The sequence below is a fragment of the Lonchura striata genome, chromosome 5 (assembly GCF_050655825.1).
Source record: "Lonchura striata isolate lonStrDom1 chromosome 5, ASM5065582v1, whole genome shotgun sequence".
In the NCBI taxonomy this organism is placed as follows: domain Eukaryota; kingdom Metazoa; phylum Chordata; class Aves; order Passeriformes; family Estrildidae; genus Lonchura; species Lonchura striata.
In genome coordinates this window covers 28,072,486-28,099,348 of record NC_140707.1, presented here as the reverse complement: position 1 = coordinate 28,099,348, position 26,863 = coordinate 28,072,486, and the positions used below count along the sequence as shown (strand labels likewise).

The window sequence follows — 26,863 nt, the reverse complement described above, 5'->3', positions numbered from 1 at the left end:
CTTCAAACAATGCAGCCTCACTACTGCCTTCTTCTGTCCTCCAGACTGCAATATAGCACATTTACTTGAGAAAGCAGCCCCTAGAAGCATCAGAAAGAGGAATTCTCAAAGTACTTTTGAGCATTTGCTGTTACTGTTCCCACCAGATGGTCACATTAAGAAGCAGTGTAATTTGCCAACCAATGTTCAGCACTGAATAGAAGACAGTAACCAATACCTGAATTTTAGATCAAAGACTCACACTGTGGTGCTCTCCAACAGAGACATGATACACTTTCATTCAGATGGTACATTTATTAAATTAGAATGAAAAAGTTAATGTACTTTAGAGTGCAAGAAACATATTTGGACACTGGACCTCAATACAGAGAAACAATGTCTTCAGAATAATTACAGCAACACAACATCCTCTGTAGGGTATTACATATCAACCAAATAGGCAATAACGTTTATAAGGGGGAAATAAACCCATTGAGTACCATCAGCAGATGCAAAGAGCAGTACAGAAATTGCAAGGATCTAGCTAGACAAAAGATGTTCCTACCTTTAGCAAGTTGAGGCTCTTGGCAGGACTCAAACTATACTGAGAGCACTAACTTTTAGCAGATGCCTGTCTTACATAGCTGGCTTTGGCTCCAAGCTGCTGGAAGCTGTTGAGCAGAGGAGCAGCATCAAACACAGTATCACCCCACTAGCATGTTCTCAAAAGCGACAGTCATGACTGAGGATTTGTTGGTTTTAAATAGAACACAGACTTTCAGCTCCAATACCTTAATTTCACAGACCCTAAAATAAGTAAACATTTCCTGTATTTTTTCATCTCTCTTCAAGCCTAACAACAAACAGCTGAACTGGAAGGATATGTACGCTGAAAAGCTGAGTGGGCTGATCACTTTGTTCTTTTTAACAAGAGAAAGTAGCACATATTGATGTAAGAGTTTAATCTTTAATGCTTAATTAAATAAAGACTAAAAAATCCACAGAACAATATTTAAGTATAGTGTAAGATAATGAAATCCCTCTACTGGCAATACTGCTCCTACATATCCTATTTTCAAGTCATATTTGTACCCTGGTTTTGCATAACATTTGCCTAGGAAAAAAAATAGACACTAAAAATATATCTAAGAACAGGAGTCTCCCTCAGAGGGCCAGAGTCAGTTTATGAATAAACCTGGCTAGCTTAACTTTTACACTTACCCTTTCTGACTGTTAGGACTGAAAGGTGATTTTGTTCTGAGCTTGAAATGGAACTGTAATAAGGATGCAGTAGAATTCACCAGCCATTAAGTTGAACCATGACCACTTGCTTTTATGAAAAGCTGTATTATGAATCCCATCATTTTAATATAAAAATTTAAATATGTACATTTTCCCTGAATTGATCCATCCCTAGCAATTCAAGCTATCTATGTAAAAGTTCGAGTACAGGATTTGTCCTGGAGGTATCTAAGCATTAAATCCTTACCAACATTCATCTTCTTGGGTCATGATGTCACAAAACACTCTGCTTTTATAAAGACCAAATGCCTCTACACCTACTTAATCACAAAATTTATCATGATTGTAAGGAAGGGGCGAGACTAGTTTCTTGAAGAATACCCATTTAACTTTAGGAAACAAAAGCGTGGCAATTCTGCAACTACAGTACAAGAACTATAGCCTTGAATTTTATTATTCAAAATCCAGTTGGAGAATGTTTAAAGACACTTATGCTTTCAATGAGAAGTTTAAGATGTTAAGGGATTCATAACAAAACTTAAAACTGTACATTATGAAGAGACAGCTTTAAAAGGTCAGAAACTGGGATAATTTTTGGTGCTGTATTTTAAAAGTTTCAGTATTACTTTTAATAATTAAAAAAATAAATATTCATGCTCTACTGCCAGTACTTCCTAAAGGCTACTTGAATGTAGGTTGTGGGGAGATAAAATCAGTTTTCCATCAGATAATAAAGAAAATATTTTAAGCATAGGACATAAAGTATGGGAAAGAAGAGAATATGGGTCGTCATTCTCTATTCCAAACCTGGCTTTAATGTTCTCATGAATCACTCAAGAGCCTAGATTTCAAGCATACATTCATTTCAACTCTTGAAAATATAAAGGTCTATGGCTATTGTAGAAAGTATTTGAAATCAAACATTAAAGAGACAAAACAGCAACATTGCACATCACTGGAAAAATAAATTGGTGCAGACTATTTAAAGTGCATTACTTTACAAAAACAGACACCACAGAAATTCATCCGACAGGTGTAACTGGTGCATAACTGTATGATTCTGCAGCTCCAAAATCAAATCTTATTTGAAAAAATTACACTAACAATAAATACAAACACCTCCTCTGAGGATCAGACTAAGTCAGATATGTTAAATTGTCTCTCACATAGAAGTTTATTTCCATCTGCATCAAATAATAATAAACAGACTACAGCAGCTGCAGTCTAGCATGTCACTAAGCAATTCATAATGCCATTCTAAGACCCTGAAGCTATTTTTCGTGCTTATTTCTTATTACAGGAAAAATACAATCATTTTCCCACTAATGTAAAGCAATAACTTTGCTGAAACATAGGTATAAAGAAAGAAGCTTTATAACCAGATCATAGATATCTGCTTTTTTAATGTAAGATAACATCTTAAATAATTCTTTATGACTTCAATAATTTTCCAGGTATAAGTATCCTTACTTCTGCACTTAACCTTTGAAATAGCTATAGGAATGCAGAAGTAATAGTTAGAGTGCAATTAATTGTAGAAGTACATTAGGGCTCAGTCCTATTCCCTACTACAGCAATACATCCTGTATGAGTTAAAAGTTACCTCCTAAGATTTTACAGATACATAACAATACTGTGTGGGAGGACAAAGCCCCAAATGCACACCAGATAATATATTACTTTGGTGCCCAATGACTAAATGGAATAGAAGATGCCTATTACAAATATCACCAGTACAACCTAAGAAATTTAGCTTATTAAATTAAAAATCTTCCATCTAAAAGGTGTGACTAAATCACAGTAATAACTAAACACCACAGTATAAGGAAGGGTCTCTCCTTTAATTTCTGGCAAAAATAGGCTGCTTGCTGAAACCTAAGAACTTTCATTAAATCAGTTGTATTTAAACAGCAAACCTTCCATGGAAAGTTTTTTTTCCCCAGTCTAATAAACACTAGTAAATCTTGTACTGCATAGAGTTACTTTGTAAGAGCAAGTTTATGAAAAGGGGGAGAGAAAGAAACAAAGCAGCATTATTCCCAATCCCATCAGAATATAGCCACACAGGGCACAGCTGATAGTAAAGATGCCTCACTGCTCTACTGTAGGACATAAGCTAAACTGAGTATGTACAGACTGAGAAAGAAAGAAGACGAAGATCCAACTGTCCAAGGAGAAAAGGGGGACAATCTGTCACACACGATGCACTAGCAGAAAGCTGTTGGGAAATTCTTCTTCTAGCTAAATCCCTGGCTTGGCAAGTAAAAATAAGTGGCATCGAGGACAGGGACTATACAGGAAGTAGGCATCTATGATTCTTCAGCCATCTGAAGTAAGGAGTTGATAGCTGCATCCTTGTTCCCCCTCTGAGCTTCTAGCACTGAGCGGATTACTTCCCTGTCCATGTTGGGAAACATGTCCTGGATAGATTTCAGGTCCTCTTCATTACACAGGTGCTGAGGGTTGACTGCAGGAGGTGGTATTGCCATTGGGACCATGCCTGGATTACAGACTGCAGGCATCCCTACAGATTAAAAACAGAAGAAAGAAAGCCACAAAACATTCATGAGTAGGGGGGAAAAGGAAAAAAAAATTAAAAACCCACAACAAAAAAACCCAGTGATCTTGAAGACAAAAGCAGCTCATGACTTGTCCCAACCCAACAACTTCAGCATTTATTTATTCTGACATGCATTCCAGAGAAGGAAGAAGATTGCAGAGATTATACCTACACTGTTGCAATTGGAAAATATTTTTCTGGAACAGGATCTCACCCCAAGGTTATATTCCAGAAGTTATAAACTACAGTATGGTAACAAGAGGTAGTGTTCAAAATTCGGTACAACTTGAATTAAACAGGTTCACACAATTCACTAACCAAACACTAAATTCATCACAGAAAGGTGTGGTTGGTTTTCCCTACCTCCTATTTTAGTTCCCAGTGTATTTATGTTGTGATGAAAAAATGGTTTTACATCAGCAATATACACAGCTGATATTTAGAAAGACAATGAATGCAATTTCCAGCGTATTCAAAGGAAAGCAAAGTACTTTGGTCCACTAGGAGACTGGACCACACAAATAAACAATTTTTAGCAGATGTTTTTCCTGGCTAAAGTTCCATCCAGCCTTCAAAGTCACTACATGGCAAAACAGCAACACCTCTAGGGGCACACACTGCTTTGTTCATCTCTCTTCCAAAGGACAAAATTAATCTGACCTGTCATTTTTCATTAACTTCTTGTATATCCATGTAAAATAAAGCACTGGCAGTTTACAGAATTTTAGAAAATGAGTATTCCTATTTCTATTAAAAGAAATTACTAGACAAAATCCCTTTTTCATCACGTGAGAACTTCTATCACTAAGCATAGAACTATTGCTGATAACACTGCCTTTTTGTTTAGTATAAAACTGAAAACAGATTAATAGTACATATCTACTTTTTTTTTTATCACTTCTGAAAATAGTGTATTTCACTTCTTCTCTATGTAGTTTCAGATCCTTATTTATCTTAGTCCCACTCCTTTATATGTTAGCTTCTGCAGTTCTGCAGAATTTCTAAGGTAGGGCAGGAAGTATCTGTAGCTAGACAGAACCAAGTTCCAGTATCAGCTTTCTATTTGCTTTCAAGCATTTTATGCACAGTTTCAAAGACTATTCACCTGATATTTTTATAAAGTACTCTACAATAATTCAAAGACCTTACTCTACAGTAATGACCAAACTGAGAAATTATCACCAAATAAGTATTCGTTAAGATTAGATAAGACAATCCTTTACACATACTTTACCACCAGATTTAATAATAATTTTATTTTCCATTTATTACAATAAGATCCTTCTGCAACCTGTGGCAGTCAGAGAGGCTTAGAAAAATGCTAAGGGTTCTTGTTCTGACAAATTGTCTTGGTTCCCTCACTGACTTTTTTAAGAAATCTGATGCACCTCCACAAAGAAGGTGCATCAAATTCAACTCCTTTAATTAGATGAATAATCACCTATTTTTATTGGTTCATCAGCTTTTAAAAATAGATATTAAACCACAAGATTACCTTTATTGTATCAGAATATCATATGATCAAAAGAATGCTTAGGAAATAAGCAGCTGAGAAGGTGATATACACAGACCACACCATTCTTTCTGATGTACTCAAATACCTATGAATACATACAGGCTTTTCCTACACAAACGTGTCACTTCCTCCTAAAGTTTACCTAATTACATGTTTGCTTTAAAGCAGTCCATTCTAATCTTCCTGGGTTTTAATCATTCTACACAATAGAGAAAATGGCTACTTCAAAAATGTTTTCCATTGAAACTTCACTTTGCTATCCTCCAGTCCTCAGAAAACAAATCTTTCTTCACCTGTTATGGTCTCACATTCCAACTAGGTTTTCCTGAACTACCTTACATAATTATATCTTTATTGTTACTTAATTACATACATGATTCTAGGTTTTCTGCTTCTTTAAAATAAATAATTTCTGCTTCTTTTATGCATTTGATCTTCAAAAGCCTTGTTACACAACCTAATAACCAGTTTAGATTTAACATATAATTTAACACTTTCACATCTCCATATATGGGAGATCTACCAATTTTTGTCAGAAACATACTTTACTGCTTTACTTAACAATTTTTAAGGTTCTCTGAGTGTTGGTTTTGGATTTTTTTTTAATTTGGCACACATTTTCTTTGAACAACTAACTTTTTACACAGTTTTTAGTTTGCCTACTTGCTTTCTATGTATTACCTTAATCACTTCTCTGTAAGTTAAACAAAGGATGAACTATTTGCATCATCACCATTATACATCTTCAAAATAAGATCTCTTTTTGAGAACCAGCTGTCATATATTGACCAGGAGTAGATGAGAAGCTGCTTCTCTTCTACTGAATTCTGACTAATTGCTCAAAAATTGTAACAACAAAGCATATGTATAACCAAGATAATTTTCAAGAATGCCTCTTTGCAGCCTCATCTCTCTTAGCATAATGACTGAAGTACCTACGTGATTGAAAATATTGCAATTATACTACTTCTACGCAGACATAACATCTAAAAAACAGAGCAAAGAGCAGTTTCAATACTTACCTTGTCTCTTCACAATTTTCTTCCCTCCTATCTAGTCAGAAATGTCTATACTCACTTTAATGTGTAAAAATGTTTTAGCATCCCAGTGACTTGTTTCTTCTGTCAGCATAAAAATGCTATATTATAACTCACATTCAAGGTTGATGAACTACACATCAACTCTGGCTGACCAGGTACTCTAAATGAATATAGTATGACTGCGAGCACTGCACTGAGGATTCCACCGGATGTACTCTTTCCTATTTCTCTCCTCAACTGGGACTCCTGTCCTATCTCAAGGGATCCATTACTGATTTGTAAACACCTCCCTATTTATCTATGTTCTCCAATTTTTATTTTAAAATTCCCCTTTTAATCATCTTAAGTTTTATTAGAAGGAAAATAAAAAAAATAACCTAGAAGCTTTAAGTCTAACACACTGGCTGCATCTATCCAAAAAGGTTCATACCAAGTAATAATCTCATAAATTTGTTACCTGCACACTGGAACCATATTTCTGCCCAGCCAAATGCATCACACTTCTACCACAGGTATCTGTCACCTTTTATGAACCACCCTAAACCCTGGTTCCACAGCTTTTTATGGCCTTTGGACCATGGTCCCTGGAATTCTGTCTGGCACTGTGTTTGAGCACACAGCCCATCAGACACCCTGGAGGAAAGCTACTGTGCAGTCCTGACCAACACTGCAAATACATTTCACCCAATTACCCAGCAGCATTTTGCACTGCCTCTTTTAGAGATTCAACAAACCTCAACTCATTCCTCACACTGCCTACAAACAGTGCAGGCATTTAAAATAGGCATAAGAAGATGTGTGACCTCAAAAAAATAAAGTTGCAAAGCACCTGAAATACTCGAGCAACAGAAGTTATGTTTTACTTCTAACAAACTTCCCAAGATGTTTTTATTAAGTCATCAACACCGTAAGATTATCCAACAATCAGCCTAAACAGTGTATGAACTATCCATACAGGAGGTCAGTTTAAAGTATTAACCCAAATTAAACATGAGGCTGTTTTCTCAAGTACCACAGCATCCTACAGCTTACCAACACTGTTTCAGTGTCTTATCAGTGCCAAAATAAAATCAAGACTAGAACAGAGTTTTCCTTACTGCTTTCATCAAAAATAGGTAATTATGAAGCCAGACATCTGGACAGGCAGAACTCAAAAAACATTTCCAATATAAATAATCAGTTTAAGACACAAGAAACTTCTTGTCCATATTGTTTCGCACCAAGGATTTTCAAAACCCATTTTCTCAGCTCTTATAATTTTAGCTTATGCTGTCTACAACTAGACTACCACAGAAATGGAGTTAGTATCACAGATTTTTAATAAATACCTCCATGATAAATGGTTACTTTTCATGAAACTCAACATTCAAGCTATACAAATACCAATTTAAGAGTACTTTGGGTTTTTCCACACTCAGGCTAAAAGCATCCATAATTTCTGATTTACAAAACAGAAAGTACAACTTAAGTATGACCTTAAAGAACTATGCACTGAAATTTAGCAAACAGACACATACATGCAGTCATTAGAGAAAGTTCTAATAAGCTTCTAAATTATCAATGTTAAGTAAAAAGCTGCTTTAAGTTAAAAAACCTCATATCACTGACAGGTGAAAACTGGAACTAAATAATGTAAGAATCCACTCCCAGTGGAGTTGTGAACTCCTGTGTTACTCTCAGATATTTGGTACATGTTATAAATTAGAAGAATGGAGCATTGCTTTCCAATTCAGTGAAATGGCAATGGCAAACATGCTGGCATAAGCAGTGACATTCCAATACACGAAACAATAGCAAGTCAGTTGCTACAAGCAAAAATGAAAGCATCAAAGCAGAATTAACAGGGTAAACTTTTTCCAGCTGCATACAAGGCATTACACACATGTAATTTTATTTTCTTTCTCAGTCAAGTGCCCTATGTTTAATTTCTGAACACATTATCAATTCTGTCCCATCCATAGATTCCTTCAGAGTAAACTCAGGAACCTTCTCAGCATGAATTCTTTAATTTAAATGAAGAAATTGATAACTCTTTTCTAAAAAACAAAATAGGTCTTAAAAATATTTGCTCCAGGAATAAATCTCACTATTAAAATATGCATACCATCTCATTGTTTAAAACGTCACTTCTTTGCAAACTACTAGAAAAATTAAGTGTATGAAACAACAGAAAAATGCTAAAATTCCACTGCTCTGAATAAACCAAATATGTTGTGACAACCACAACAGTTTCATCGACAGTATCTTTATGAAGTTCAAGGCATCAAGAAATGATTCTGAATGTATTTGATTGAAGGCCAATGCTTTTATCAAAGATAGTGGTGTCACATCAACTTTGCATAATTCAAAATCAAAACTGTCAGAGTAAAAGAAGTCTAAAATGAAGGAAAATTAATTCCTCTAACATGATTTGCCTTTAGAGTTCTAGTGAGGTACTTAATTGACATGGATTAAAAACAGAAGTGCATGAAAAATATGCACTGATGAAAAAAGTGCCACTTTTTTAAAAGAAAGTCTTAATTTCCTTAATTAATCTTCAAATAAGCTAAGGTAATTAGCAGGTTGTCTTCTCAGTGTCATTGCAAAACTCAGTTTTTTGCATTCAAGTTTACCAAAAGTCACGACATTACTGGCTTTTCCACCAATGTTGCAGTAGCCAAACAACTGCAAGAATTGCTTCTCCTCTAGAAAACCAATACTATCACCTACTGTAGCTCACTAACATACAACAGCTTCAGAAGAATATCCTAACATCACATTATATTCACCAACATTGTCATTAGCAATCAGTTTAATCATTATAGCACAAAGCTGCGCAAATGCCTTTAAAGACTTTCCAACTGGTTAGAGAGGCTTTAATAATTTGCAGAAGAGGCATTAAATTGTTCTACTGTTACAACCAAGTGGCAATACCTTGTTATACAGTCTGCTGTAATAAATAAAGCTGTTTAGGTGAGTTCATGCAAAGACTCTTTAGTCAATGAGGATGGGAGTGAGAAAAGAGCTTGGAAACTTACCCAGAGCAAAGTACTCAAGCCCTAAAGACAGGTGAAAATGAAGGGACAAGGGGAAAGGAATAAGACATGGGAAAGAAATATTAATCTATTTTTAAAAGGATATTAATTATTTACCTTCCAATGGTGAAAGTTGGATAAAATGAGGCAGCTGGGTAAAACATAAACTACCTAATACTAAAAAACTAAATGCTGCTAGGATTCAGTCGCTCAACTAAGTTGCTTCAACACCCTGAACAAGTTTCCAAAATGTGTTGTTTAAGCAGAAGTAACAGTCAGGGGAAATGCTACCAAAATAAGTAAGCCACCAGGTCTTCGCAGCAAGGATTATATTTTACAGACCACAAAGGACAACATACATCCATGATTCTCTGAACAAATACCAGTAACATCACAAACTAACCCATGATTCTTCATAAGGACACCTAAAGGAACAATGTGCATACACACACAACTTTGCCTCAATGAAAAGTGAGATTCTTGACTCTGACAGGACCCAGAAACACACAGGTTTTTAACATGGGAGTTTACAAAATAAGTAAAAGCAAGTTTCCTATTTATCCCATGAATATTTAGTACAGCTGCCTTATTGAACTAATGTTTTTTAGCTCATTGTCTCTGGTACTCTTCACTACAAGACACTGCAAGCACCAGTATATCAAAATAATCTACAGTTTAAGTAATCTTTAGAAAAAGAAACAGGAAGAGGTGGTAGATAAACTGAACTTTTATAACAACAACAGGGTTCACAAGTTCAAATTTTTGCACACCCAATCCATAGATACATCACCTATGGCAGCTATAGCTTCTAAGCAGCAGCTAGTGCTATTGTCAGGAGTTATTGATTTAAAAAATTTTGCAATTAATTACCAAGCTGCAAGAATATACTACAGACTCTTCTGTTCTTAACACAGCTCCATCTACCACCAAATGTGAGGAAATGAGCATCAAGCTTACCACAGTGATTACCTGCTTGTTTCTACTGTTTACCTCAGCTTGTATGACAGAGTGTGAGGGTTATCAGCTCCTTCAGCATTAATTAGAAGGCTAGTGAATTAGAAAATTAGTTTTGAACAGTTTTCTGTTACAGAAAAACAGCTTGGCCTTTGTGACACACCTAAATTTGACTTAACCATCTCTCTTTAAAGCACAATTATTTTATACAGTGAACAAGTAACTGTTAAAACTGTCTGGATAAGCATTTTAGCTCACCCATTCCATTTCCATCATAGATAAGGAATGATTTGATTCTGACAGTCTTCCACAGCAGAATCCCCTTCATTTCAAATATAATAAACTATTCAGTTATGCTCTTCCACTCCTCAGAAGGAAAAGAGTTTGTTTACTGACTCAAATAATTTAGCTGCACAGGTAAAAAACCTGAACTAAAAATATGTAAAGCAGGAGCATACTGATGTCCATCACCCTTCCTGAAGCAGTCTCAAAAGGAAGAGAGCAAACACTGTGCAGTGTTACAAAGGAAATGTACAAACACAGTGGGCCCAGAAGACACAAACAGTTCACTTGTGCAAGGAAGGCCAGCATCTTGCATGCACCTTTCTGAAAGAGTTTACAGAATTCAGAAGGAGCATCTAGTTTAATATACAGAAAGTATTTAAAAATCTCCAAGATGGCTTCTAAGATGCACTATTGTTTCCTTTTATAATTTGAAATTACTTTTATTAAGCCATTAAATACATGAAACAGCAAAAGCATTCTGCAGCCAAGTCACTTTCCAACTGCAAACCTAAACATCCATCTAATTATATGAGTGGGTCATTGATTAGTAAGTCAAAGCTTTAGAACTCACAGTGCTTTGGGAAATTTTGATGGTGTCCACAGAAATTCTAGAACAGCAAACATAAAGCACAGTAATATTTAAAGAGTGCAAAAAATATGAAATGTAGGTCAGTGGTGGCTTGTAAAAAGACTGGCATTTATGAAGTCCAGGAATTACACTCAAACTTTCCCAGAACAAAACAAGAATTCAAATCCAGAGGTGGAACTTTGCAATGCTTTAAAAATACAAGTCACAGATGCAGGAAAAATTTTGAACAGAGAATAGTATTATAGCAGCAATTAAACATGCTGGATCTTGGTAGAAGAGCAATGTTCCGCCATATAGACCCCAAATTCTTTAGCTGCTAAAATATAGTTGTTGTAATGCAACAACTATCACTTGCAAATTATTAGTTATTTCTTCATTTGTCCAAATAGAAAATATTCTCAAGATAAATAATTTAGAGAATATCATGATTTGCACATCCAGTACTTGAATAGCAAGTTTGAAGGTCTTCTGTAAGTTTTATCTTTTTAAGTTCTATGTCTAATTTCAATTATACCGAAAACTGCTTCTTATCTTCTTTTTATACTCCGGCACAGCTATTCTGTAATATGAATATTCTCATTCTGGTCTATTCAAGAAATTTGTTCTCACTTTCTATCAGATCTTTTAACTCTAAACAAGATGACTGTGTTTGAAGTTCACTACAGAAGATCTGGTTTACCACAACAGAATCATGCTTTGGAACGTACACTCTGGTTCAAAGCACTTCACTGGCAAGACTTAAAATCTGGCAATTAAACTACAGAGATAAAAAAACACCTAAAATGAAGCAAACTGCATGTTTTCATCAGGGAATAAAGCATGCAGCCCAACTTTTTCACATTTAGTTCTAAATTAACTCTGTAATAATGAAACAGGAGGTATGATTCCTAACTTACATATCCAGTCTTCTATTGATGAGGTTTGTTCTTATAGTGAATGGAAATTTAAATTCAATAATTTCCTAGTCATTTTAAATTCAATCATTTCCTATTCTTACAGAAACAAAATAATATATATCTATATCTGTCATGTAATCCCTTAGCACTTTAATTATGCCCCACAGACACTATCATAAGTTAAAAATGAAAAGCACGCATACTACTGAATAGATAGCCACAGAATAAACTCGGGGTTTTAAGAGCCATAAGTTAAACACAAACTTAACTGAACTAATCAGTTCCCCAAGCAGGACAGATTCAAACTTATTTACGTACTTTAAACTTTTCATCCTTGACAGAAAAATTACAAAACATAAGTTAACACATTTTTTTTTACAAATCCAAAACTCTCTTTGAATCAACCAAAAGCACTGACAATACCTGCTGTAGTTATGTAAATGCATCAAAAAGAGCTATCCCAGAGCAAACTAACATTTTTCATGCACTGAGCTGCGAATACTTCACATGCCATGTAGTGAATTCCCTTCCAACAAAGCATCTTCAAAGACCATAGAAAAATTAATCTCACTGTGGGCTATAGAACCTGCAGCTCCAACAGCACAAATCATTTGAAGCACTTTCTCAAGTGCAAACAGCTTCAGACATGGCTTGTCCCCACTTAAGTAAACACAACTTGAAGTGCAGCCTGCTAGACAGCTATTCAGAGAAGCCTTCACAACTTGATAGAAATTTTAATCCATTTAATCAAACTCATACAGCTCTATTAAACAGGGTACAAAACTGAAGGCAGACCTGTACTTCCTTTGTTCCCTCTTCTCATAAAAATATATAATGGAAAAAGTGATTAAGGAAGAATCTTAGATGGCCTCCTTTACATGCTGAAAAAACAGGAGTAATTTTGTATTTATTTCTGCAACAACCTTCATCTGGAAGGTTCATTGTCAAGTAGAGAAAACATACCTGCTATAGGCACATATCCAACTCCTTGCTGATATACAGTGGGCATCAGGACCACTGGCTGGGGCTGCATCATCATGGCAGCTGGCAAAGACTTGATAGAAAAGGCACAGATTAGAAAAACTCAGGAAATAGCCAAAAAATGCCAGCAATTAAGAGTGTTTGCAAACAAATCATCACATTGCAAATCCAAGTTCAACAGTACAATATGACTATGCTGAGTGCTAATCTATATTAAGCAAATCTCTGGCAAACTAACTGAACTACCATCTTTCAAATGGCAATTAATTTGCCCAAGAATCAATAAACACACATCATGTCAAACTCACCTTTCGCAAGAGTGATGAAATGTTATCAAAATGCATTATTTTAAACTACAGGTTTAATCAGCTTTCATGCCTTAGTTCTTGTGAAATACAACATATTCATCATAAATTAAATATTAGACAAAATCTGATTTTTATTCTTATTTTTTATTTTAAAAAACAGTACACTGCTCCTTGAAGGAAATTTTAGCTTAAATCAATTATTTTTGGAGTAAAACTGTGCTTTAAACAAAATATCAAATTGACTCTATTCCCTTATACTACCAATATAACTTCAGTTATATTTAAGTTCAGTTTGATCCTTGAAAATATTGAATATTATGAACAGTACATTCACAGGGAGACAGTTTTCAAGGTTAATTATAAACTCTTTTCTTTCCAGGGTAATGAAACAACTGTTCAGATCTGGGGCATAATGTGAATTTCAAACAGCAGGGAATATCTGTTCCCAGCTGTGCAATGAACAGCAACTTGGAACTTCCGATGACATACAAGTGCAGTAGGAAGCATTCAGGGCTGCACGTGCTAGATGTTATCCAACAGGTACTTGAAACAAAGGTGACAGATAAGAACACTCCAAGAGCGGCTAAATAAACCAGTGGAGGTCTGCAGTTCATGACCAGTAGCACCAAATGAACACGAAAGGAAATGAGAAACAATGTAATCTCAAGGAACATTCAAACTACTCAAAAAACACCTAAGACAAAGAGGAGTTTCCATTATTCTGCTTTTAAACTGACATGAAATTTTAAAGACTTAGGGGATAAAGCTATTGTAAGATTCCATGAAGTTTTAAAAAAATTATTAATTTAGAAATTACAATGGACCATTTAGCTGAGGATTTCTTTTTTATACGTATAGTAGCACAGTGCTAAGGAAACTTTCCTGTCTGAACATCCAGGAGCCACTCTGGCACCCACTCCAGTCTGTAACTGCTGAGACCAAGGCCCCTTTGCAGTGGGTGGCTCCAGGGACCCCATGGGTGTCCCTCTTGGCTCCCTGCACATCCCACACTCACAGTCAGGGTTTCCTTCCCAGCTCAGATCTGGGTTTCCCACCACAATGTCACAGACATCTGGATCCTTACAATAATTTAATCATGGTGCAGTAACACAGAAACAGCTCCAGCTGGTGCCTCCAGGGAGGGACCCCCAACAAAGGAATCCCTGGGTTTCACACCCTCACAGTCTGTGCACCCAGTCTGGGGTCTTCCTGCGGACTCACCAGCTCCTGCTGTGTCCCAGTGCCCAGGCCCTGGCCCGTGCCACAGGGCCCTGTGCCCTTTGTGCTGCAAAGGGGCAGCACCAGGTCATGATCCCTTTCCTGGGGCTCCCACCATATCCCCCAGCCAGGGCACAACCTGCAGGTCTCACTGCAGCTGCACACCCAGCTACCTGCTCTCAGTCTACTCCCCAACAACAGGAATAAGCTGAATTTTTGGTAATTGCAAAACAAGATAAATACCCATTTGCCACCCCACCACAAAGTATTTAGTGTCTTTATGAATATTTTTGACTGCTATTCCCAGAGTTAAGTATAATTATTTTAAATGCCAACACACACAAACACCCAGTACAGTACAACAGATCTACTTCAGTCTAAAATATCTCCCTCCCACTACTTAAGAAGCTTCTCTCCCTTCCCACCCCAAACTCAGCTTACCGTGTATGACATAACCAGATTAATCATTCCTTCCTTGTCATCACCTTGCCTTCCACTCAAGCTATACCATTCATCCTCCACATTTCCTTGTTTCAGAGACTCAGGAATTGTAATGTGTGTCCAAGCAATGCGGTCATCCATTGAAAAGGCTCTCTGAAATATAATTTGAAAAGTATTACCAAATTTATTGTCCTGAAAGAAACCCCAAACTTCAAATAATCCTTGACTAACACTTCAGTTTTATGCTATTAACTTTGTTAATTTTATTCCCTTTTGAAACTACTGTAGTGTCAATAAATATTTTGACCATCTCCTTTCCAACAAGGGTGAAGGATACTTTAAGTGGGATTATAGATTGATTGCAGATATTTAAAGCAAGAAACTGAAAACCTGAAGAGAACACTCTAGAAATACAGCATCTTAATATCATCATAGCCCATGTGAATCTCATGACATCACATCAGAGGCCATTACATGAACATAAACCTCTTCTGTTTACTATGACAGCCTGTGAACTCCAGCAGATAAAAGTACTGACCTGTCCCCCTGTTGCAGCAATGAAACACTTGAACCAATCAGCTAAGCCCTCAAAGCAGCATCCAAAAGCATTGCTTATGTAATGACCACACAACTGCTGCACTGTTATGCACAGGGAGAGAGGCAGCAAAAAAGCAGGCAAACCATGACCTTAACCTTAGCTGTATCCTCTCAGTTTCTCCTAATAAATCGTAGCGTATTTGTAGTTGACAGTTTTATTCTCAGGAATTCCAAACTTGGGAAAGCTTCCAAGCTCTTCCTAGGTTACAATAGCACTGAAGAATTTTCAAGTAAAACAGCATTGTACAACAGGCTATTTTTAATAGGAGCAGTGAAGGACACAAAGCTGCAGGGCATTTTGATAGCCAAGAGGAGCTTAAATAGCACTCAAGACATCTTTTGCTTCTCTTCTTTTGCAGGCAAGCCTGCTAATGCCCCTTTATCAGCTACCAAAGAAAAGTAACAGTTCTGATATTTTTGGGCAAGAGCTAAGACTTGTGAATTGCTGCTTTTGGAATTCTGAAAAATTTTTATCATCTCCCAGAGAACATGGCTAAAGAACTGTTTGTGTTAACTCATTCCTTTCTGCAAGGTTTCACCCAAACCTCAGTCCAAACCGGAGATAGGGAGGGGTAGAAAAAATATATAGCAGTTCTGACCTCATCAAATATCTCTAGGTAAAAGGAGTCCACACCCGGGGGAACAGTGCACTGAATAACTTTGTTCCAGCGGGGGTTCTTGGCTCCATTATGTGCTGTTGGAGTTTCATACACAGCGTATCCCAGCCGTATTCGGCAGTATGGATCCATGCGCGTCATTCCATAATTCTTTGCCAGTTTGGCCTGAAAAGAAAAGAAACCCAGGAAGTGTACAGTACTGACATTAACCTGAGAAGTTAATTACTATTCGTTCAGTTAGAACCAAATATTGGACAAAGGATAGATTCAATTCTGTGACAGAGAGAAAAGAGTTAAAAAAATAAAGAAAAACAGCATTCAGATTAAAACGTAAACCAGTAACCCCATTAAGTGTCTGGGAGACCTTGAAAAGGTAACATCTTTTTACCTATTTATTGTAGAAAATACGCATCTTCACTGCAGCTAAAATAAATTACTTCATACCAAAGCACAAAATACATGATTACAAGGACATTGCATAAGTTCAATTTTTCCCTGGGTATCTGATCTCCAACATACAATCACAAGTGTAATATCATAGGTAGCCTGTCATCTTTCACTTAAGTTCTTTTAAAGGATGAATTAGAGAAATAAAGTACCTTCAAGAATATCACACAATCCAAAAGCACAACCTGCAAAAGCAGTTCAGTTGAGGTAAACTAGTCATAGTAGATCATACATTTCAAATGTGATTATACACTTATTTCAGCATGTGCGTTTAATAGTAGTTAATTCAGTGGACAACTTAAGGCCCAACATCACTATAAAAACAAATGCTGAATAACAAGAGATCCAACATACTTCTGCTGTAATATCAGAAGACTAGAACAAAACAAGGTGTTGACAGTCCTGAACACAATACTGAGTACCGCTGCACAGCTGTCTTTAAGCAGAACTTGGACTTTCTGCATGTTCTGTTTCTTTGACTTATACTAAGCAGCCCATGGTTCTTTTTATAGTAAGACAAGTGACAAAACATAGTGCCCCAGGGCATCTCCCACCGACAAGATGTTTACAGAACTCACAACAGCTGAGGCTGTGCACAGCATAACATCTATCACAAAGGCTGCACCTCAGGCTTGGAAAGCCCTTTTCTCCTTCAGGGAACATGCTGGTTCATCAGTACATACATTACAGCTGGTGAGAAAGGTCTCAAACTGTTTATTGTAAATGTGGACTTGAAAATAAAAGAAGAAAGCTGGCATCCAGTCTAAGCACTATCTACATTCTCAACTTGTGGGATTAGAGTGTTTATCAAACCTTCATCCAAAAAAAAGGCTGTGTGTAGACCAACTCACCACCACCACCCCTAAATATCTGCAAGGAACAAAAAGCATCAGATTACCCCCCCAGAAACTTTTTCTGATCTTCCATCAGTTTATTAGTAACAGAATTAAGGCATGCTGTTTGATACATTTTATCAATACATTTAAATACAGTACACTTCAACCAGATTTTAATTTTTTATAGGTTAGCTATATCACCGCAAGTCTCATATGCAGAATGGGACATGTCTCAATATGCAGCCAAGATTCCATAGCATTCCTGCAGAAATTTCTAGACAAATAGAGAAGAGAATCTCTTGTCTGTTGTACTGTCATTCAGAAGGACCTTGATAGGCTAAGAGAAGTGTACAGACAGGAATCTCAAAGTTCAACAAAGGAAAAACAATATATATGACAGTAAGACTTTGGACCAACTGGCTGGAGAACAGTTTTGAGGAGAAAGATGTGGAACAATACATACAGGAACTTCAATTCCGTATAATATCCTGAAAATTACTAATATTCTTCCAATATTAAGTCCAGGAACTTTCTGAACAGAAGTTTTCAGAGTAATTTGTTCACTGCAAAAATACCTCCTGAGTTTATTTGATTATCTGCTATAATAGCAAGGTTTACAGGAAATCGCTGCACCAGGCAACAATGAAACATGAAACTGGACAAAATGCTGATGTACAGAAAAATGAAGCTCCAAAACCTTTAATAATTACTACCCATTTACAAATAATTTAGTAACTCAAATTCCAACACAAAATCTTTTCATGTCCACCAATTTTAAAAATGGCATAAATTATTTAAATTACTTAATTGTATCAAGATGGCATAATTTTTACCTGTACTACAGTAATACTGAGTCTTCCTACTGTACCCATTGCTCCTCCATACTGTAGCTGCTGAGCTGCCTGGGCATCCAGCTGGATTTGCTGTTGCTGCTGGGTTGGGGTAATGCGAAGAAAATCTTGAGGAAGCTCACCAACAAATACCTTAAAAAAGAAAGAGAGGGGAAAAAAGAAGACTTTAAATTTTTATAATGGGAAAGAGATAAATCAAAGTGTAACAAATTAAGGAGAATTTAGTCTTGTTTTGACAGTATGAACGAAGAACTAATTAAATTACAAAACTGCCAACTCATGTAAAATGTTCTCCTTTTCAGAAACAATAATTTCCAACATAAGCCTCTGAAAAAAAGTAGGACAGAGAGCCAAAGCTGCTCTGGAACTAAACATTTAAGAAGTCCATACAAAATTCAGAAACACTAAGTATTACAACACATTTATATATGATATCTGATGGCATCCAGTTCTTTCAATTATTCATCATCCACATTGTGTCCAGTTGTTCCTGCTCCAAACATAGCACAGTGCTTTCATCTGAAAGGTCACTTCCACAGTCACCTTCAAGACAGACTGTAAAACAGGATTTCCTATGGACCAAATCCTGCAATGCAATAAAGACGCCCTAATGCTTTTCCAGTGTTAAACACAGCCAGCCTGCAACTAACCTTAGTGACAAAATTCTACCACATTCAAAACAACAATGTGGGAATTAAAAATCTAGTCTATCATGAAAATGAGCCAGGACAAAAAGTAGTAGTAGAGAACTTCTGTTACATGAGTCAATATGAATCAGCATTCCCTATGGATTTTCTGTTAGCTTTACAGTATATTATATAGCTTTACTTGTAAATTCAACAACTCACGTTGTTTCTAGATTTTAAAGGCTCAGTGAATATCATCAATTCAAATACATTTTCATTTTAAAACAAAGAGATATAATAAATTTTAAAAGGGAAAAACGTGTCATAGAAAATTTATAATTAAGCTGTATTTTTTCTGCTGTCATGATATAGTTGATCTACAGAAGATGAAAATCCAGTTGAAGTGTAGTGTATTTATATGTGTTGATAAAGTAAACAGAGTGGATGACATATTTAATAGAGAACTGTCTACCTCATCAAGACAAAAGACAATGCAACTTCTCATGCTGCAATCCCAAATGAGATTACTCAATCATGTATCTGGCAGACGCATGCCTAGAGAACATAATTTAAGAAGCTAACAGGCCTTGAGGACATAGCTTTTCAAGATTACACAGCATTTGCATGTCAGCATTGCAACTTGGAGACAGAAATTGTAGCTCTTGCCAAATCACATGTATGACTATTCTGTATGATTATCTGAGAGCCTCAGGATCCTGGCAACAGCAGGTATCACATGCCAGAAAGGAAGTTTATCTGAAAAGTTCAGGAGGAAGCACTGAATGCCTGTTTCAGGGCTATTGGGAAGCAGAGTGAAAAGGGAATCAGTTTTGCTTACAAGTATCTTAAAATGTTATAATTAAAAACCTAAGCAGCTGAAGTTTTAAGAAGTGGAAAGAAAAAACAGGCTAGAAGTTAATAATAATAGAAAGTTTATTAAAGTTTGGCTGGCAGTGAGACACGGTGTTATAACAGCCTTCCCATGGAATACATATAATTTTAAAATAAAACATAATCCACTTAGGCAAGATCTGAAATGGTCCCAGAATTAGCAAGGAAATGACATTTACAACATAGCAGGGTTGTGTTGTAAATACCATTGGTCCTCCAGTCCTGGCGCTTCAGGAAGTTTCAAATCCGGTACTATCTACCTCTAGGAACAGACATCACAAACATTTCCCATAGTCAGAAGTGATAGCACCCCTGAAATCCCACTTCCATATTATGCAAGTTCCCTCTGTCAAACTCCCAGAAATAAGGATAGCCTCTTTTGTCTCCATCTTCACCTGGATATTGGAAAGCTGAATTCATTCACAACAGAAGTCTAATAATAGCTTTCACTTCGGAAATTTTAATTTATAAAAGTTAACCCATATCTGCTCCAAAATAAAATAAACAAACTGGTCTCTGTACTGAAGTCCAAAGGGGAAAAAGCCCATGAAGGAGACCAAAGTTTTCTTATAGCAGTTAAGTTGATTCTAGATTATCCAGTTACCTCACACAAAGCCACACTCTTATCCTAGAACTGCAGAGCTGACATAGATAGAAACTAAAACCATCTAGTGCTAACTAAGTTAGCAAAAGATCTGATTGGTAAGCCCTTCCAAAAGGGAAGAGTGGGGAAGAGGAGATACATACACTCATATGTTCAATTCTGACTAATATTTGGTTCACAAGTCCTGGTAATATAGCCTGTAAAGTATCTAGAGAGATGCTTACTGAAGGGAATTACTCTGTATGTTCATATACTAATTATCAGCTGATTCCATATTGACAGAGACAAATCAGTATCATACAATCTTTTTATCTGTAATAAAGAAAGCAGGTCAATTTGCATCTTTCTCAAAGCATTTAAAAGCAGGCACATAACTGCCACCTCCCAAGCTGAATTAAAAATACAAAGTTACATAACCAGAATACAACCTTAATTTTTATTTTAAAACCAAGGAAAATATATATGACAAGTTTGTGTTACTGATCCTACTCCACAACCACTTTGAAACTAACACGCTTCCCTCTAACGGCACTTCAGAAAGAATGTGAAATTCAAGCGTGTTCTGTCAATAGCTGCAGAACAAAACATTAATTCCGTTTAGCAACAGGACAGGGACGGGACTACAACTCAGAAGACAATTTAAAAATAAGCCTACCTTATAATCACTTTCTAATAAACTTTACTGACAGCAATGCATCTTAAAAATATGGATTATCTAGAAATGGAATAACATTGCCCCTCCCATCTGCTACAACCACCTAAGAGGTAGTTTTGTGAATCTTCACAGTAGAATGCTGCAGGTATAAAAACTGCATCTCAACTTCTTCAAACTGAGCATGGTGTGATATTCTACAGCTATTTGACGTAACTGAGGATGAGGCTGTCTCAGTCTCACCTTCCTGCTTCTTATGCAACATTAAATGGTACCAGAGAGTTGTAAAGTGGGTCAGTGTAAAACCTGATCAGAAGAAACAAGGGTTGGAGGCAAAGGGAACAGGAGGTAAGTTGTCAGAACCATCAACTCACTGACTGTGCAAGTACTGGCACCTGCGTAAGGGAGGGAAAGGGACACAGAGCCAAACACAGCCACAAATGCCCCAAGTTGCAGAAACATTTGCCCAGACATAATACACTCAGGGAGCCATAATTAAGGTTTCCACACTAGCAATTACCAAGAAGTCTAACGTGAAACTTCTTTGAAACATCAGAGCTTTAAACGCTTAGCTACTCAAAAATTTCTGACCATTCTCCTTTAAATGGTTTTACTATCTTTAAGAAAGAAAAAGTGAATGACAGTTTTGAACTATTATTCTATGCTTTACACACTGAAGAAAAATTGGTATGAGATAGGAAGCATCCAGAGGTCCTGAAAGAGCTGATATTTGTTCACAGCTGCTCTTTAACATCTCTGAAAGGCCATGGAAATCAGAGTAACTCAGGAGAAAGACAAATATCATATCCAGCATTCCAAAGGGCAAGAAGGAATACCTGAGGAACCACAGGCAGGTCAGCTTCACTTCAGTCACTATGAAATTAATGGAGCAAGTGCTTCTGGAAGACACTCCTTGACACATGAAGGGGAAAAAGCCAAACAGGGATTAGGAATAGCCAGCCTTTACCAAGGCTTTAAAAGAATAAAAAGCTGATAAGCCATCTGCCTTCTCCAAAACAAGAATATATGACTCAGGAAAGCACAAAAGGTATCAAAGCAGGATTATTACAATCTGAATGAGTAGACTACTGGATGGAGGAAAAGCTGACTGAAGCATTAAGCTCAGAAGCTGAAATTCAGTGGTTACTGACACTGGAGGTTCGTTAAAAGTGAAGCAGTTCAGAGATCTGTACACAATCTAACTTATGCGTCTAATGTTTTTCCCCAGCAACAAAAGGTGAAGACAAAAGGCATCCTTATCCGTTTTGAGGCTGACACTAAATTTTACGAGAAATGGCTGGTATACTTTAGGACAGGACCAACTAGAGACACAGAAGAATTCACTGGCAGGAATTGTGTGAAATTCAACAAGGGCAAAGACCTGTACTTTGACCAGAAAAATCCATGGCACTGGTACAGACTGGAGAACAACCGGCAGGACTGCCTGTACCTCTACAGAGGTGGAGAGCAAGCAAAGCATGGATGAGCAGAGGACACTTGCAGCAATGAATCCTAACAGAAAACAGCACTGGATCAACAAGAAGCCAGCCAATGGGCTGAGGAAAGGAAACAATTGCTGGACCACACCTGGAACACTGACAATTTGGGGCCCAGCAGTACATGAAAAACAATGAACTCCAGGGAGACCAGCAAAGATCCACCAAGAAGACCTATGAAAAGGGCTGGAGCACTTGCGATGCCAGGCTGAGGATTTGTTTGGAATACAAGAAAGTTAGAATGCACCTTTGTAGCACCTTTCTGGTGTCTGCCAAGAAGTCATTGAGAAAGGTTGTCTTCCGAGATGCAACACAAAGAGAAAGGAGATGTCAATCATTAAACTGAAATGGGGCAAATTTCACATGGGAAAAAGGAGGGGGCAATAAATACCTGCAAAGAATGGCAGGAACTATGGTATACCAGCATGAGTTAAAAATAAAAGACAGAATGAGTGTCCATATGACATCTGTGTCTATGCCTGGAGAAGTGAAGGCTCCACCTGGGAGACCACAGAGCACCTCTCAGTCCCTGAAGGAGCCTACAAGAAAGTTGGAAAGGGACTTTTGACAAGGGTCTGTAAAAAGTTTTGAAGAGTCTCAAGAAAAAAATGCTGTCACTACTCATCAGAGTAGAGTTTATTAGGGACATTAGGAGCAGAAGTCTATGCAGTCCCAGGTTGGTATTAATCTAATTTGGAAGGACATGATGCATTTGCCAGCATGGTAACCATGATAACCGTGGAGAATAACCATTAAGAGTAATTTTGGTTATGACTGGCTAGATAAGGAATCACAAATATAAAGTTTTGGTGGCTCAGTCTTAATCTAAAGCCTGGTCAAACTGTTTATTAATAATCTTACTTGTAAAAGGTATCACTTAGGAATCCTTGCATATTCAGCTATAGTTGAGATTTAAAAAGCTGATTTGTTCATACAAGATTACAAATGTGAAAATGCACTAATTCCCTAACATCCTGAAAAGGGTCAGAGATATCTGTATTCTAGCAGAGTATTTAAAGTAACAGACAGGATGAATTCTGTTTCATCGGAAAAACTGAACAGCAAATTTTAATTTAAAAAATTTTCATTACACACCAAGTAAGCAGCATCACAATTAGAAAGTGCAGGTGTAAGACTGGCAACAGCCCACTCACAGTAGTTTCTCACCCATGTGAAACAACCTTGAATATTTTCTTGCTTGTTCAAACAGAAAGACTGAACTGTTCTCTCCATCAGCAAAGAAAAAAGTGGTTCCCAATCCTTTAGCACCATTTAGTGGCTAATCATTTGTAATGCAGTTGCACACAGAAACCAGTAAATTTTATTTTCCTCTCTGGAAAGAATTAAGAAAGGCTGGGATGGACCATATCAACACTCCCAGCTGTGAATGCCTGCTTAATATTGCATAATTTATTCACTCATTTGAAAACATTCAAATATCTGAAGTGGGTAAGGAAGAAAAGCATGTTCAACAATGTCAGCAAGACATTAAAAAAAAACACTAAACTTGAAGCCCAGAAAGTCAAAGCTGTATAAGATAAATTATCATATGCCTTTTGTCAGGCTTCAGTCAAGTCTAGGAAACAAAAGATTGCCAATAGATTATACAGGAGTACCTGGGAAATTCTAGAACAAGACATCTAGGAGATGTCTTGCAACATTCAAGAAAGTCTAAGCAGTTATGATAAATAAAACAAATAAGGCACTGTCATAAGAAAAGTGACAGCAGTGCAGTTTTTCAAATAGCAGTAATTCACCTCACTGTTCTTTCCACAAGGCTGCATAATTTTTTTTAAGTAGCTGTTTCTACATAATAAAATACAGCAGTGTACATTTACTGCTTTTTAAAAACCCCTCATTTCACCATAAGCAATATCATACTGTCAATGACTACCAGATCCTTTCAGACAGGAGGAACAGCCAGGAACAGCACATCTGTTGAAAGCTGATGTTGTAACACCTCATATGCAGAACATCCCGGTGTGAGGTATGATTATCCCTGGGCAAAACCAGACAGTGACATATTCTCAATAAACTGCCAGCACCAGCTCCCAGAAGGCTGGTAAATCGGTTTTAGACGGCTCAGCTCCCGTCCAACCCGCACGCCTACATCCTGCACGGGACGCGCCGTTGGAGCTTGCCGGCGGCAGCTCCAGGGACAGCGGCCCGAGCGTGCCCGCCGAGCTCCGCTTCCAAGAGAAAGGCCTTTAGCTTTCATTGTAAGCATTTCCCTCATTGGAAAGGCTTTCCGTGTAACCGTTTCCCCCCTTGAAAAGGCCTGTGGACAAAGAACGTGCAGGAGAGCCGCCGCAAGGACTCCGCGCAGTTAGGAGGGACTTTCCCCTCCCCTTCCCCAAAGCCTCTTGGCAGGCGGGGAGCCGGGAGACAAGGCAGACTTCCCTCCCCCGCATCCCAGCAGCCTGGAGGAGATGAGAGGGCTTTTCTTCCCGCTCTGGCGCGGCCGGAGCTGGGGCAGGCTGAGAGACACGGAGCCTCCCTCCCTCCCTCCCACAGCGGCGCCGGCAGAGGCCGGGCGGGCCCATCGGGGTCTGCAAGCCGGGCCTCGCCCGCCCCGCGCGGCGAGCGGTAACAGGAGATACCCCCGAGCGGGCCCCGCGCCCGCAGCACTCACCGGGCCCCGCTGGGTGGTGACGGTGGTCGCCATGGCGCCTGGCCGGGGCCGCGGCCGAGACCCTTCCTCTTCCTCCTCCTCCCGCCCCGCCAGGCCGCCGGTGCCGCTCCCTGCCCCGGGCCCGCTCCGCCGCCCGTCACTCAGCGCGAGCCCCGCGTCACCTGACGCGCGAGCCCCGCCTCCGGGGCAGCGCAGCGGCGCCGCCTTGCGCATGCGCCTCTGCGCGCACCGGGAGGGGCGGGCAGCCGTCCCGCGCGTGCGCTGTTGCGCTCTGCGGCCGCCGCAGCGGAGCGCGGCGCTGCGGGGGCGGCGCGGCCGGTAGGGGGCGCCGCGGCGCTGCGGCGGAGGCGGGGCGGGCGCGGCGCCTCAGGCCGCCATCTTGTGCCGGCGGCGCCGCTCCCGCGCGGCCGGAGCGCCCCGCGGGCAGTGCGGGCCGTGAGGGGCCGCGGGGCGCTCCTCGGCCCCTCTGCCAGCCCTGTGCGGAAGGGAACGACTCATTCACTGCTGGCCTGGCCCCGGTGGGCTTCCCAGAGCTTGCTGATCAAGCACAGCCCTTTCCGGGAGAACAAAAGCAGCTTTAATATTCATCCAAGTGCTGCTTCGGGAGATAAAATCTGATTATTTCAAAGCCTGTTTAAATAACATAACTGTTTCCCGTTGTTAGGGCTGTTTCCTGTTGTCAGGATCTGCTGCGCAATTTTAGCTATTAATTAAAATTCTAGCGCGGATTTCGGCAGCTGGAAATAGAACAGTGCAATTAGGAATGCTCCAAATATAGCACCCTTTTTTTTTTTTTTTTTGCCTCCACTCTCCACTAACATTTTCTTGCAGTGGGAACAGCCTCATCTTTTTTACTGCACAGAATCAGGACGTTGCAGGGTTGAAATGAGCCTTAGAAATCACCCGGTTCCAGCCCTGCTGTGCCAGCAGGGACACATCCCACTATCCCAGGCAGAGCCCATCCAGCCCGGCCTTGAACACTGCCAGCGATGGGGCACCCACAGCTTCTCTGGGCAGCCCTCCCTGCAGTAAAGAATTTCTTCTAGGGCAAATTTCCACTCTTCCTATTTGTACCCACTACTCCTTGTCCTGTCACTACAGCTCCTTACAAGGAGTCCCTGTCCAGCTTCCCTGTTGGCCCCCTTCAGATACCAGAATGTTGCTGTTAGGTCTCCTCACATTTTCTTCCCCAGGCTGAACAGCCTTCACTTTCTCACCCCGTCTTTGTAGAGCAGGTGCTTCAGTTCCTTTATACTTTCATGACTCTTCTCTTGACTTGCTCCAACAGTTCCATATCCTTCTTATGCTGGGGGCACCAGAGGGGTGTGCAGTACTCCAGGTGGGTCCCACAAGAGTGGAGTAAAGGGTGAGAATCAATTCCTCTCCCTCATGGTCACATTCCTTTTGATGTGGCCCAGGACACAGCTGGCTTTGCACACACTGCTGGCTCATGTTCAGTTTGTCATCAACCATCACCCCCAAGTCTTCCTCTGTGGATACAAAGTCTTGACATTATTACGACGTCGCAGTCTTGACATCATGAGTGCACGATGGAAGGAAAAGAGTGTTAACAAGCTTCATTGGTATTCTG

The 26,863-nt window shown here is 38.7% G+C and overlaps 1 protein-coding gene across 2 annotated transcripts; it reads right to left on the bottom strand.

Annotated features, from left to right (window-relative positions):
- Window positions 1-274: 274 nt before the first annotated feature.
- On the bottom strand, window positions 275-25,462 carry TOLLIP (toll interacting protein). 2 transcript variants are annotated; one of them, XM_021526702.3, is made up of 7 exons: window positions 25,273-25,462; window positions 18,354-18,503; window positions 16,220-16,402; window positions 15,024-15,176; window positions 13,039-13,129; window positions 9,355-9,375; window positions 275-3,745 (listed from the first exon to the last, which is right to left on the bottom strand). In XM_021526702.3, exons 1-7 carry the CDS (start codon window positions 25,303-25,305, stop codon window positions 3,531-3,533), a joined length of 846 nt encoding a protein of 281 aa, XP_021382377.2. In that variant the 5' UTR covers window positions 25,306-25,462; the 3' UTR covers window positions 275-3,530. The 2 variants fall into 2 exon arrangements, with proteins under 2 accessions (XP_021382377.2, XP_021382378.2); XM_021526703.3 differs by lacking the exon at window positions 9,355-9,375 and having other exon boundaries at window positions 25,273-25,460.
- Between the last annotated feature and the right edge of the window lie 1,401 nt (window positions 25,463-26,863).

What these genes read in the sequence shown, in the direction of transcription:
- TOLLIP (XM_021526702.3), bottom strand. Translation starts at nt 25,305, where the DNA reads ATGGCGACCACCGTCACCACCCAGCGGGGCCCG. An exon ending in TCACCACCCAGCGGGGCCCG is followed by an intron (nt 18,504 to 25,272) that starts GTGAGTGCTGCG and finishes TTCTTTTTTAAG; the next exon opens with GTATTTGTTGGTGAGCTTCC. An exon ending in ACCTAGAGATATTTGATGAG is followed by an intron (nt 15,177 to 16,219) that starts GTCAGAACTGCT and finishes ATTATATTTCAG; the next exon opens with AGAGCCTTTTCAATGGATGA.